The following is a 14,603-nucleotide window of genomic DNA, read 5'->3' as shown; positions in this document are numbered from 1 at the left end:
GTCTCCTGGCTGCTTTTATTTCAAGTATCAACTTGACAGAAGTTTGAATGAAATGTTATTTCTTTTTTTTCTCAGTGGTCAGGTTTGGATTCAGCCAGTCTTTGGGGTTTAGGCATAATCAGATTCCTGTATTTTTCTTAGTGGATCTTTAATGTGGCCCTTCATATTTCCAAAATGTTTGCTCTAACCATTTCTAATTTGTTTTGTTTTGTTTTGTTTTGTTTTTGCTTTGCAATCTGCTGGGTTCTCCTGCCCGCAACGCAAGCGGTTCCTCGGACCAGTGCCACGCAGTGCAGCTCGGTGCCGGAGCCTCGCTACGGCCGGCGGCTGGGCAGCGATTTCGCGGTGGGGGCGGTGGTGCGGTTCGAGTGCAGTGCCGGTTACGCGCTCCAGGGCTCCCGCAGCATCGAGTGCCTCACCATGCCCGGGGCGCTGGCTCAGTGGAACGTCTCGGTACCCACCTGCGTGGGTAGGTATCTTGGGGGCTGGGGGAAGAAAAGGCAAAATGGTTCAGCAGTTTGTGCTAGAAGAATAAATTACGTCTGTTGGGGTGGTTTAAAAACAAACAAACAAACAAACAACCACCACCGTCAAAAAACCAAAACACTAATGAAACAAAACACCAAACATTTCATACCTCTTACGTACAAGAGCCAGGCTGTGCCTATGAACAAGGCTGAGAGAGGTGGGGGGTTCAGCCTGGAGAAGAGAAGGCTCCGGGGAGACCTCAGAGCCCCTTCCAGTGCCTAAAGGGGCCCCAGGAGAGCGGGGGAGGGACTTTGTACAAGGGCATGGAGTGATGGGACGAGGGGGAATGGCTTCAGACTGGAAGAGGGCAGATTTAGATGAGATATTGGGAAGAAATGTTTCCCTGTGAGGGCGGTGAGCCCCTGGCGCAGGGTGCCCCGAGAAGCTGTGGCTGCCCCATCCCTGGAGGGGTTCAAGGCCGGGTTGGACGGGGCTGGGAGCAACCTGGGCTGGGGGGAGGTGTCCCTGCCCAGGGCAGGGGGTGGCACTGGGTGATCTTTAAGGTTCCTTCCAACCCAACCCATTCCACGATTCTATGATAAGGGCATTCAACCCTAAGTGTGAGGGAAGGGACCTGTTGGTCCAATATGCAGTTCTGGGGTCTGGGACAGCATCTCATATAAATTAGGTCTGTCTGAAAGCTGTTTTCACCTTCTTCGGAGGAGAGCAGCTCCTAAAGAACTGGTCTGGTGGGCTGATGTCCCTGGTGTTCCCCACACCTGAGGGCTGTGCGCTGCTTGCGTTAGAAGTTACATGAGAGATTTACTGAAAAGAGGATTATTTCTACAAATCTTATCCTTAAATCATGAGCCAGTTCTGCTTGCTTTTCTGTCCATGGACAGATGTTTTAAAGAGAGTGTTTTAGTTTAAAGTCAAGTCCTTCCACATTCAAGTGTTTACTTTGCTTCTTTCAGTGCCATGTGGTGGAAATCTGACGGAACGCAAAGGAACCATCCTGTCCCCTGGCTTCCCGGAGCCGTACCTGAACAGCCTCAACTGCGTCTGGAAGATAACGGTTCCCGAAGGAGCCGGGATACAGGTACCGTGTTAGCGCTGTCGCTGCGGCGGGAGCGGGAGAGGAGAGCGCGCAGTATCTGGTGCGCTTTTAAGAGGCCGCATGTTGTGAAGTTGCTGCTCCTCAAAGGGCAGAGATCAGCTCAATTTGTAATTCTCTGGAATCAAACATTCATTTATGCTGTGACCACCAAAACTGGGTAATATTTCAATGGATTTTTGCCGCCTGGAGGCACTCTCCTTGGGAAATCAACTGGAGCCATGTGGATGTTCTGGTGTAACAAAATAATTGTGGTATTTTGGGCATATATCTTTATACTGCTTAATTATGCAACGTTGAAAGCAATGTAAGCTACACCAAGGAAGAGCTGCTCGCTCGGAGTGCCGGTGTGGATTTGTTATGCCAGCAGAGTTGCAGCAGTATGATTATACAATTACAGCTTTGCTCTTCGTTGTCTCCAGGTAAACGAGCTCTCTCTTCAGGTCTTTTTGTGGTCCTTATCATCCCTCTGCAGAAATGGCCCTGCAGGCTAGGCGATGCTGCGAATTAAGCCCGACATCAGAGACCAAACCTTAGATAAAGCTCCCGTTGAGCACGTGTGTGCCCCGTCCTCACAGAACGCATCTCTCCGTGCGCTACGCTGGCAGTGGTCGATGCGCAGGAGATGCATTCTTCACCTTGTTCGTTCATTCCACAGGCCTCATTATCACAGGGTTTAATTTCTTCTTCTTTACACCGCTTTGTCTGCGAGGGTTTTGTTCATTAAGTGCTTTTATTTCCCTCTCGCCTGTTTGGCTCATAGAGTGGTAGGTGGGTTCCTCCCGCTCTGCAGCGCTCCCAGCTGTCGGCACACAGCACTTGTGTTTCTCTCAGCAGATTTACTGAAACATCAGCTCGGCCTTGCTGGATCGCGGTTCTGCTCTCCCAGGCAGCGTTTCTTACTTGGTGCCACCATCATCACTCAAACCGAGCCCTGAATCTGGGTCTGGGCTGGCAGCGCGGGGGGCTTCGCCGCGAAACAGCGCAAGCCTGGAGCAGTATTTAGAGTCATAGAACAGTTTGGGTGGGAAGGGACCTTGAAGATCACCCAGTGCCACCCCCTACCCCGGGCAGGGCCACCTCCCCCCAGCCCAGGGTGCTCCCAGCCCCGTCCAACCCGGCCTTGAACCCCTCCAGGGATGGGGCAGCCACAGCTTCTCGGGGCACCCTGCGCCAGGGGCTCACCGCCCCCACAGGGAAACATTTCTTCCCAATATCTCATCTAAATCTGCCCTCTTCCAGTCTGAAGCCATTCCCCCTCGTCCCATCACTCCATGCCCTTGTACAAAGTCCCTCCCCAGCTCTCCTGGGACCCCTTTAGGCACTGGAAGGGGCTCTGAGGTCTTGCCAGAGCCTTCTCCTCTCCAGGCTGACCCCCCCCCCCCCCAACTCTCCCAGCCTGTCCTCCCAGCAGAGGGGCTCCAGCCCTCCCAGCATCATTTTGTGCCCTCTGCCAGGCTTTCGCTGTCTCCAGTCCAGCAAATTCCACTCCCCTCTTTGTTTCTGAAGCCATTTAAAATAGGGTTTTTCAAAAGCCTGGGAGCTCAGTGTCGATACTTCCCTGTTCATCTGGAATTTTAGCTGTTCTCAACGCCCCCCCCAATGACAGGGGATCCATTTAGCTCAGCCAAACGTCTGCAGAGCTGAGGCAGTTTGCAAGTTCCTCGGGGCTCCCGGGATCGGGAGGTGATAACTCCCTTCATTTTAAAAGCGATGTAAGTAGATGTCTGTATCCTGCACGGCTGTGTTCTGGATGCAAACCCTCGCTGCCACTTCTCAGCCCGCGGAGCTGTTTTTGCACATGTCTGCTGAGCGGAGAGGGAAGCGGGCGTTACAGCGCGCTGTTAAAAGCACGTCTTTATTCATAAGTGCTTGTTTCTCACCTCTTTGGTTGCGCAAATGCAGCTCTCATGTAAAACTGGAAAATGTAATGCCAAGGGGTTTTTTTTGGTGTTTGGTTTGTTTTTTTTTTACCCCGTTGCTGCTGCATGTGATCTCTTGCAAGGGAAATAGATATTTTGGGGTCTATCACAAATGCGTGCAAACAAAAAGCGTATCCCGCGGCTGAGCTTTAACACTGCCAGAGCCATAAGTGCAGTTTCTGGGTCTAGAGCGGGGAGGTTTTGGTGAAGGGCAGGACCGCGGTCCTTCAGAAGGAAGGACCTCCAGAAGGTCCGTCCTCTGGTGCGGGGCGAGAGTCCGTGTGGAGCCGCAGCGGCGCTGGGGTCCCCGCTGCCAGCTGTGCGGGGGACGCGGTGCCGCGGGTGTGCTGCAGGACGTGCCGCCCCTCGGCTCTGCCCTCAGCCACGGGCCAGCGGCGGGATGGCGTCTTCCCTCGGCGTCAAGCCGGGTGGCATCAGGTTGTGACACCGGGACTTCCACCGGGAGCCTTCTGGGGGGGAAACGGCCTGGCGAAAGGAGGTGTTGGCCCCCAGGGAGGGAGAGCGCCCCGGTGCAGCCCCGTGCGGGAGCCGTGGGTCGCGGGGCAGCCCAGAGAACGGGTGACGGCCACGGAGCGGGACCCGCCGGTGCTCCCCGCCTAACCCGCCCCGCTTCCCCGCTCGCCCGCTCTTGTGCGCGAGATGTTCTCAGTTATTAGATACTAATTTAAGCATCAGTTTACCCTCATTTTGTACAACAATTAAAGGTTAAACAACTGTAAATCAGAGGAGGAGGTGAAATTAAAGCTTTCTTAGTAGCGGCGAGTCACTAGCAGGATTTTTATGTAATCAGCGTACGAGCTAGCACTTCTGCCATGAATTATTCATTCCTGTAGCAAACCTTCCTGAGTGAATTAATTTATATACATGGCAGTAAATAGATGCAGATCCCTTGTGAATCCACATGTCAGACTAGAATTAGGACCTTAAAAATGTTTATTCCGCTAAGTTGGGGGGGGGGGGGAAGGAGAATAAATAATTTAGAAAATGTAAGAGCAAACAAAATGCACGTTCTCAATCCACATTCTCTTTCAATAATGTAAATCACAATAGGGGTGTAATTATGCAGGCTGAAAGGTATTGACTCGGTCAGTGTGATCAGTAATGGCTCTGCAGGGGTCACTGCGATTTCTGCTAGAGGAACTCCACTTATTTTGGGGAAAAAAAAAATCTTTGCAAGAACTTTATAGCTTGCTTTATTATTCAGAATAACTCAAGGAGGAAAAAGGTTAAAATGGCAGAAATAATGGGATTTGATTTTTTTATTATTTTTTTATGTGTATGTTATGTTCAGCAGGGCAAAGGGAAGCGAGATGTTTGGAGTGGATGAGTAAATACGGAATAAGAACGCTGCAGGAAAAAAGGGAGGGGGGTTTCACAGAATGACCAGAGGGAGGGGTGAGCGTGTGCGTGTGTGTGCGTGCGGGAAAGGTCTGCAGAGCGTTCCCGTCTCTTCGCGGTGTTCAGTCCAGGTAATGCGTCCTGCCGAGCTCTGCCCTTTAGGGAGAAATTCTGTGGAATTCAGGAGGACGGCGGCAGATGAGAAGCGTTAGGCTTAGTAGGAAATCTTCGTGCAAAGCAACTTCAGCGACTTGAGGCTCTGCAGTACGCAGGCGTGGGAAGGCTGGGAGAAAAGGCAAATCTGCCTGCCCGAATGACCAAAGTTCCGGCATTCCCCCCAAACCCACCGGCAGCGGTGCCGAACGGCTGCGGCTTCTGCCCCATGCCAAGAAATGAAGCCTTTTGTTTGGGGCCAAGTTGTACAAGTCATTTACGCTCCTGGTTTGTCTTTAAGGGTCCCTTTTTAGGCTGCTGACCTAGAAGTTTAATTTGAGGTACCCAGTGTTTGAAAATTGCACCTACAGCTTATAAGTTAAAGCTGTTTTTTTCCAAATTCTGCTGGCTTTCTCTCGGGTTTGTGGTCTGACTCTCTCAGCCCGTTCACCAAACCTGACCTCCAGCACAGCTTGTCTTTGTTAATGGGACACTGAATAGTTTGAACTCCCAGTTACTTATTTAGGAATAAAGGCAGAATCCGTGTTAATGGTAATCAAGGAAAACAAATCTCTGCAATTACATGTAGTTCTTTGCTGAAGTATAAGAGCTGCTTTTCAGTGTAAACGCAGATTTATCAGGTCTCGCAATGTTACTCGTTTGAGGATTGTGTGGATGTTCTAACAATGGAGTCAAGTGACTTCCTTAAGCCTCCAAACCGTACGCGGCGTGGCAGAGAAAGGTGGGAGCCTTGCAAATGCAACTTGAGCAATTTGAGTGAAAGCTGAGAAACGGGCAGTTGCAGAAACTTCATTGGATTAAAAAATCTTGTGGTTCAGTGCAGGTTTCTTTGCTTTGATTTTAGCTGTCGGCTTGCTAGCGGTTGCTTTCCTATGAAAGTGTTGCAAAAGTCTTCAGGGATTTCTCAAAACAGGAAAAAAAAGGCTCAGATTCTCAATTGCTGTAAATTAGCTGTGAATTTACAGGCGCTCTCCCTTTGTAGCAGCAGCAGACGGTACCCTTGGTACGGAAGTGTGGACTTTGCTGGAAAATGGCTGTATAACCCACGGGGTGGTAGTCAAAGGCAATAGGTCTCCAATTTTTTTCCAGTGCGTTAGCACAGATAAATAGCAGTGCTGACGTAAAGCCCTGGGGCGCGTTGCTAACCGTATTGACAGCCCTTTCATTGATACTATTTTGGTTTATTAGCGTGATTGCAGGAGTTGTACTGTTACTTTTTTCTTTTTTTTTCTCTACAGATCCAGGTGATCAGTTTTGTTACTGAGCAGAACTGGGATTCTCTGGAAGTGTTCGATGGGGGCGATAACACAGCCACCATGCTGGGAAGTTTCTCGGGTACGTGTTCAGCGTCGTGTTCGGTGGAGCCCATCAGTGCGTGCTTAATTCCTGTTCCCGTCAGCTGGACTCCGGCACGCACATAAAATTAAGCATATGCTTAAGTGCTTCGAAAACTCGGGATAGATTTAAGCGTATGCTTAAAGGGAATCACATGCTTTGTTGAACTGGGAATTTGACTACAGTCTTCCTGCAGAAAATGTTGATAGAGAGCTTTAAACAAAAAAAAAATAACAAGCAAACCAAACAGTTGGTGAGGTTTGGTGTTGGTTTTTTTTTTGCAAAAACCCCTGAGCACTTTCCCAGCCCGGCAGCGGGAGCTCCTGCGGCGCTGCTGGGTCGTGCGGGGTTAGCTCAGGCAGGCTAACCTAACCTGGCCAATTTGCTCTAAAATGGATGAAGGACTACAAAACAACCTTTTTTTTTTCGCTCGGCAGTGGGGTCCGCAGGTTTCAGCAGAGCAGGCAGTAGCAAGCAGCCCAAAAGCATTGTAAAGCTTTCAAATAGCCGAGCCCCTTGCAAACCCATGGCCCCCATTGTTGCTTATTTAATGAGCAAATGTGTTCAAAGCACTTTGAGGTTGGTAAGGAGAAGGGTCGCGCCGAAAGACCGGCGGACTCCGCTCCCAGCGCCGTGTTTGGGATGGAGCCGCCTTGATCTGCTGCCGCAGCAGCTTCCAGGGAATGAGGCAGGAAGAGGAATGCAGACCCCACAGGGGACCTGCGCTCCACCCACGCCGTTTCTCGTCACCGGTTCCTTTCTCGATGCTTTTACTCTGTCTGGTCTGTAAGTGGTAAAACTTCACATGATGAAATTCCTCAGTAGACTGAAAAGGCCATTGCGGAGAGGCCCGGGGTAGTTCTCAATTGGCCTCATTAGAACCTGATCAAAACCAACAGAGCTTGTTAAGTTAAAGGACTTTCCGTTCTCAGCCTCTTCTGCAGCTAGTCTCCGAGGACACGGAAGAGGAAAAAAGAATCCTCTTCAGTATCTTTGTGCACCTCTTGTTTTCCCAGGAACTACAGTGCCTGCGCTGCTGAACAGCACTTCAAACCAGCTCTATCTGCATTTCTATTCGGATATCAGTGTCTCTGCTGCCGGCTTTCACCTGGAATACAAAAGTAAGAGCAATTCAGCCTTGATCTTGCCGTTCTTCTGAGTGATGGGGAAATGGTTACGGAGCTGTTGCCTCGTAGAAGTGGAAGCTGCTGGGTGGGGAAGGGGCAGTGAGCTTTAAGGGCTGTGCGTACGTGGTTCCCTGCTCTCCAGCTGCAGAGAGGGAGTGAGCAGTAAATGAAGAACAGATGCAGCGGAGGAGATGTGGGGGGTCACGGGGTGACCCTCATCTTGCTGCTGATGCACTTTGTAGCACCTCTTTGGTTTCTGTGCTGTCATGCAGGAGGAGTTGTGGAGGCCAAGGTATTAAAAATTCATGGCGAGTTGGCCTGTTCAACACAGTGCTGTAATCTTGGCTCAGGCAGTGCCGAAAACGATGCTTGCCAGGGGTAGGGAGGGACTGCTGGCTCTCTGCAGTCTTTCCGAGGCAGTCAGTATTGGTCATTGCTGGAAACAGTGCGCAGGGCAGGGCAGAGCTTCGTGGGATAATTCCGGTTGGAAGGGAGCTCGGAGGTCATCTCATCGAACCTCCTGCTGAAAGCAGGGTCAGATGCGAGGTAAAACTAGATTGCTCACTTTACACACATTTCTGCAGCTTGTGCTTGAAAAGCTCCAAGGATGGAGACTGCACAAACATTCGGGGCAGCCTCTCATCGCGGGAGGAGCGCTGCAGCCCCGAGCCCTCCTGGTGCTCCTCTGCTGAACTCGGACCACTTGATCAATAGTTTTCTTGTGCCGTCGGGCGCAAAACCGCGTACGATATTTGAGGTGCTGTCTAACGGGTGTTGAGTAGAGGGGGGTAACCCCTTCCCTGCGCCTGCTGGCCGTACAGCCCGGCACCCTGCAGCTGCCCTTGGTGCCAGGGCGCCCGGCTGGACCCTGCTCAGCGTGCCTGCCGGAGGGGCGTCTCTGCTCTGTGTGTAGAGGTGCCATGTCCAGACACCGGACGGCGAGCTTTCCCTCGTGATTGATACGAACGCACGGCCACCCTCCTTTTGCTGCCTCCAGCTCAGGGAGGCACATCAGCATGAGCTAAATGGGAAGCCTTGAGGTCACGTTCCAACAGAAGCACTGCCTGAAGTGCGGGCACCCGCTCCTCTCTCCCCCACCTTTGCGTTGGACGGCTCAGTGGGCTCAGCCGGTGCGGATTACACCGGCACCTGAGCAGAACGGCGGCACTTTGCTTCCAGCAGGTCTTGTGCAAGGCTGCATTCAGTTTGGGGGTATACAGACCTGGGAACATCATTATCTGCGATGATACACAGAGACTATACAAGAGGGAACGGGCACAAACGTGACCATGGGCAGTCCCATCCCAACCCGAGGAGGGACGTCTCTCCCCCTCTGGAGCCATTCCAAACCCACCTGGAGGTGTCCTGTGCCACTGCTGGAGGTGCCCCTGCTCTGGCAGGGGGTGGCACTGGGGGAGCTCCAGGGGGCCCTTCCCACCCCCACCAGACTAGGATTCTATGTAGAAAAGAAATCCTGGATGGGCAGAGCACAAACCCGTCTGAAACTGGAAGACGTGGCAGGGAGGAGCGTCTCTTGGGAAAGGGCTGCCAGGTTTGGGTGAGGATGCCAAAAATTCCTTCTCCCCCGTGCCTGTTTCCTGCTGTTGGAGCAGATGTCCACTGAGGAGAGGTGTGCTACAGCCGGGCCGTGGTGGGTCACGGGGATGGTGGCTGTCACCTTGCCGGTGGTACCGTGCCGAGGGCTTCAATTATTCCCATACAGTCCCACAGCAGCGCAGACAGCGTACGAGCAAGCGGGCGCAGAAGAGCCGCGCTCGGCACTATTCACCGCATCTAAATGGAATGTTGAGGTGGTGGCGAGGAGAGCAAGCACCCGTGTGCGTCTGCAGCGTGCTAAAGATACGGGTGCGACAGGGCCGGGGGCCATCTGCTCCTCACGCAGCTCCCGGGGGACTGGTTAATGCGTGGTGAGGGACTGGTTAATGCGTGGTGAGGGACTGGCTCTGCTCCTGCAGGCGGAGCGGCCGTGGGGAGCTGATGAGAGATGCGCTGGGACTGCTCTCTGCCTTCACGCAATCTTCCTTGGGGCAACGCAAACGTAATTGTTTCTTGCTGGACACCGTGTCTGACAATTGGTTCTGATGGCAAATCTTGTGTTTGTCTCTGAAGCCAACCACTGTTCTGTTTATTTTTTTCCACAGCAGCAAATAGGTTTGAAAGCACATTTCATTTTGTAAATCGTCTCCAGAAACAGCAGAGCTGTTCGACTGCAGAGGCTCTGTGCTTTTAGGGGGCCAACTAGTACTAAGCTCTCCAGGTTTTACTGGCTTTGCAGGTGGAAACCTTGCATGTTAATGGAACCAGCAAGGTTACAGCAACCAACAAGATTGGGGAGAGAACGTGTGCCCCTGATTGCTCTCTGGGAGCTGCAGAAATGGATGTTGTTTTAGAAATTCTCCTGCTGCAACTCTGTTTCTTCTCCATTTCTGTTTCAATCAATAAGTTCTTTGAGGATTGTATTAGCCCATCGCAACAATCACGTTCAGGTTTTTCATGAGGCTCGGGATTATCAGGCTTGTTTGGTTTCTGTGCTGAGAAAATTAATAGGTGTTGATTTTCAGGGCAGCTGGAAATAATATATTTTTTGCTCTGCTTGTACAATTGGAATTTCACGGCTCTGGGCCCCAGGTTTTGTCTTTGTTCGGTTGGAGGTGCTGCAAGGATGTTTTGAGAGATGAGCTCAAACACCAGCGTTTGTTTCCCCCCCTTTCTCCCTCACTGGATCCCCGAAGCAAAGCCCTTCCCTCTGCGTGCTCAACAGCCAAAGCAGAGCAAGAGCAATTTAGGACCGAGTGAAACTGTGCCCGCTGATCTGAATGGGAAGTTATTTAAAGCTGTTTTCTCTCTTGTCTCTCTGAAGGTCGAGCAATACTGCCGGTGCGGGGAGGGAGTGGATGTCTTCTTGCTGGGCGGTGTGACTCGGGTTTAGGAGGAGAGTCAGCATCTCCTCTCTCGTCCCTTTTTTTTGTCTGCTTTCGGCTCAGCCGGCGGACTGGAGGGTTTAAGCCGAGCGTGGGCCCTTGCGGTGATGCAGAAGGTTATCTTTCAGTGGCAGCTGCCGGCGCGGAGAGCGAGGGAGGTGGTGGGGGCAGCTGAGCCGCGGAGGGGGCGAGGGGACGGCAGATGCCGGCCGTCGTTCCACCTCGTTTGGTGTTGCGGAAGGGAGAGGGGGTGGGATGGGCGTAAAGGAGAGCACATCACCCGCCATGCGACTTCGGGGATTGTTAATTGGGTTTGCAGCGGGGTATTCCCAGCTGTAAATGTAGCTCAGATGGAAATGGGATTGAGTGACATTTTCCCAGGCTGGTCTACGGGCACCGTCAGGGACCAGCCGCGCTTACCGCTGCCTGTATCTCATGGTAAAGGCGATCTGTAATTGAAAGCAGGAAGAACAGGGTTGGAGAATGCAACCGTGCTGCTCCTGCCCAGAAAGGGACAAATCGCCTACAGCTCACACTGTTCGCCCTTGATATTGCCAGCGAGGGACCGCAGATAGTTCCCTCTTGCATCCTCTCCAGTCTCCCGTGAGATGCTGCCGGGCTGGTAAAGGAGCACACGCGGGACAGGGAACAGGGACAGGGACCTCGGATGGGCAGGGGTTGGGTGGGAGATTTGGGATGTGAACCATTGCGAATGAGCTTTTTTTCTTTTGCATTGCGGAGGAGATGCTGTGGCAGCTGCAGCTCTTCCAGTGAGCCATTAGGGCTCGGTCAAAAAACATTTTTGGCCACGAATCACAAAGCGATTTGTGACACCTTTGTACATTAAAAAAAGTGTGTTCCAGGTGAAGTGAAAGCATGAGACATAAATACCTCTGGATCCTGGACATGCCCCGTAGCACAGGGGAATACTGCGTGGTCAGGAGTGTCTTTGTGGAGAACCCCAAGGCCGTGGGACTTTCCCACCAGTGCCCGTGATGGCGGTCGTTGCTAAACAGGGGGTGGGATAAAACGAAGGAGTGCATTTCCATTCCTTTTGCCTTCGTCGTGGACCCCATCCCCGCTCCCCGGAGCGCTCACCTCGCTCTTGCCTTCGCAGCCGTCGGTCTGTCCAGCTGCCCGGAGCCCCCCGTTCCCGGGAACGGCCTGAAGATCGGCGAGCGCTATTTGGTGAACGACGTCGTCTCTTTCCAGTGTGAGCCAGGCTACGCGCTTCAGGTACTGAACGTTTTCCAACAGAAAGGATGAGAACAAACGCCTGCGGTACAGGGAGACCCTCCAAACTCCATGCCTTGTTTTCCCTTTCCTCCAGGGCCACTCTCACATCTCCTGCATGCCAGGCACTGTCCGCCGCTGGAATTACCCACCGCCACTTTGCATCGGTAGGATTCTTGTTCTTTCATGCCTAGCAGATATTTATAGCGCTTTTCTGAAAAAAAAAAAAAAAAAGGGTAAATGTCTGGTTAGAGAAATACAGGTTTGTTCTGGAAGTAAGATAGAATGCGGAAAAAACTTCATTTGTTGCAGGAGAAATTCCGACAAAAAAGTCCCTATGGGCTGCCCAGAATGCTTTATTTTGAATGTTTAAAATGTGGCTGTAGTATAAAATGTAAAATGCAAACAAGGTTTCTTGAACAAAAATTCATTCAAAGGGAAAACCTAAAACTTCCTTATACTGAAAGCAGGTTGGGTTTATGGGTTGAGGGTTTTTTTTCCATCTTAAGACTGTGGTTTGTTTTTTTTATGAAACGCAACATGGTGTCACTAAAACTGCATTGTTTACTGGAGCCCGATCACATCCCAGTGTCTCCGGACCGCTCCTCTTGGTGCCCTGTTGTCCCCCAGTTGGTGTCTAGCAGGTCCTTTGTGACCAGCAGGAGCCAGGTCCCTCGTCAAGGCACCGCTTGCCTGTGGCACCCTCGGAGCAGCGGGGCTGAGCCTGCCCCGTGCTTCAGACCTTCAGAGAAAAGGACCGGGCAGTCGATTTCCACCGTGACAGACGTGAGCCCTCAGAGAAGAGGCACAGAGGTCAAAGGAATTTTCTGGAATTCTTGGATTATTTTCAATCCTTTGCTTTTAGCAAATCTAGATGTTTAATATTCATATTGCACATTTTACAGCTTTGAGAGAGACATTTATGCATTTAATAGCTTTAGTTAACAGTTATTTCAGGCTCCTGCTGTTCTAGCTTACATCATTTTGCTTTAAAGTAATTATAAGAGCTAACAGTTCTTTTATCCGATGATCTGCAGACCAGGAATAAATACAGAGACATTTACAGCAGAATGACTGAGCTAAAGGACTCATACCCATGGGAGTTGCTCTGAAAGAAATCAGAAGCCCTTCAGCTCAACATTAGAGTTGGGGGATCCCAGCCTGGAGGAGGATCCCAATATTATCATCCAGCTGATGACTCGCTGAGCAACTACAAGTTTCAAATTTTCTCCTGTTAATCAGCGTTGATCCCCCGGTTCGGTAGGATTCTGCCTGGTTGGGCCGTGCCTGCTGGGCGCTGTCACAGTGTAAACACCGGTGCAGTTTAACTCAGATTGTCTGGTTTTGGACAGCCATGGCCACGTGCAGTGGCGGAAACACCCGCCCACCCGTCTGTTCGTGTTCCTCAGCTCGCATCACGCTTTACTGAAAAAGGTCATCCAGCTCGAGAGAGGCGTAAACACGGCTCTGCAGCCAAGTGCACATCATCGTGAGTGACCTTGGTCTTTCACGGGGATGCCGCAGCACCCCGTGCGGGCAGTCCTGAGGCTCCTTGTCCTGTGCTAATCACGCACTGGTGTCTCTAAACCCTCTCCAGAGGCCGCACGGAACCCGGGCTCAGAGAACAGCTTGCTTCCCTGGCGAAGCGCGCTGATTTTCTTTTGGTCTACTTCATCCAGATGCTTGACTTCTAAATAATTTAGAAGTAGTTCTATTAAAGAGCCATTAAGAGGAAAAAGAAAGAGGAATCTTCTGGGAGAAACCTTGTTAGTAACGAGTACACACGTAATGAGGTATTGGACAAAGGGAGTCCGTACCTTCGCTGTCAGAGCGTGTTAGGAGTACACCCGGGGGCGTTCGGCTGGATGGCATTGCCGTAGCAAGGTAGAGGTCACCCAGATAAGCATGAGAAGATGCTATCTGTGTTTAAATTTCACATGATGTCTTTTGTAAACGTATTTTGTGCTGTCATCTGTGGATGGCTTCTTGGTAGGGAATTTACTTCAGTCAGTGTGCAAACACTCTGTTCTATATTTATCAGTAATTGCCCAGAGATTGACAAGTACGACAGTCAAGGTAGATCAGTTAACCACAAAAAGAAGTAGCGGTAACTGGAGTCAAAATAGGATCGTTCTGTTTCATCACAGTGATTTTTTTTTTAAGGTGGTTAAAAATTCATATAAGTTCCATGTGCGTGATGTCTATGGACAGAACAGAGCCTCTGTCTCTCCTCTTGCAGCTCAGATCTGTCTCTCCCACTGTGTTTGCCAAAACTGGATCTCTGGGCCCAGGCTTTTATCTCCAGAGGGCGGGAGAAAGGCACATGCATTAGTAATGTGGCCATGCAGTGCCTGGCAAACTTTGTGCTAGTTCCATAGCAGGCTTTCCTTTTTCTCTTCTTAGTTTTTAATTTCTTTATTTCCCACACAGCTAGTCGGCCACTGCCGTCATCCCATAAGCGATCCTCACCGTTAATGCTCTTCATTTTACAGCCCAGTGTGGAGGAACAGCAGAAGAGATGGAAGGAGTGCTCCTGAGCCCAGGGTTCCCGGGAAATTATCCAAGCAACCTGGACTGCACGTGGAGGATATTGCTGCCAGTGGGGTTTGGTGAGACAGCTGGGCTTGGTTTGATGCTGGCGCAAAAGAGGTGATAGGGAGATACTGTCCCTGTTCAGTCAGTGCGTGGTCAGTGCTGGGTGCGTTGCTTGCCAAAAATGGGTTACAGAAACTCCGTTGTTTGACCCCCGATCACACTTTCCATTAAAGATGTATTTGTATGGTGCTATAAAATGATAAGTATTGTTTCAAAAGGTGATTACAGGTCACCATGGAGTGTAAGAGGTTGATACGGATTTGGGGGCACATCTCTGAATCGGCTGTATCATCCTCCCTTCCCGTGCGTGCATACTTCCCCATCTTAACCACTC

At 51.1% G+C, this 14,603-nt stretch overlaps 1 protein-coding gene across 1 annotated transcript in view; it reads left to right on the top strand.

Moving 5' to 3' along the window:
• Window positions 1-14,603, top strand: part of CSMD2 (CUB and Sushi multiple domains 2) — a gene marked incomplete at both ends in the record, with an annotated part of 311,031 nt that overhangs the window by 239,481 nt on the left and 56,947 nt on the right. Inside the window, 7 exons of the mRNA XM_082494202.1 lie at window positions 266-469; window positions 1,443-1,567; window positions 6,276-6,372; window positions 7,389-7,493; window positions 11,559-11,677; window positions 11,772-11,841; window positions 14,167-14,283. Of these exons, the coding sequence (XP_082350328.1) occupies window positions 266-469; window positions 1,443-1,567; window positions 6,276-6,372; window positions 7,389-7,493; window positions 11,559-11,677; window positions 11,772-11,841; window positions 14,167-14,283 (837 nt within the window). The remainder of the gene's footprint in view (window positions 1-265; window positions 470-1,442; window positions 1,568-6,275; window positions 6,373-7,388; window positions 7,494-11,558; window positions 11,678-11,771; window positions 11,842-14,166; window positions 14,284-14,603) is intronic.

The sequence above is a fragment of the Vanellus vanellus genome (genome assembly GCF_965231255.1).
Source record: "Vanellus vanellus genome assembly, chromosome: 22".
Lineage (NCBI taxonomy): Eukaryota > Metazoa > Chordata > Aves > Charadriiformes > Charadriidae > Vanellus > Vanellus vanellus.
Note: the sequence above shows the minus strand (reverse complement) of the source record. Positions and strands in the feature narration are given on the sequence as shown.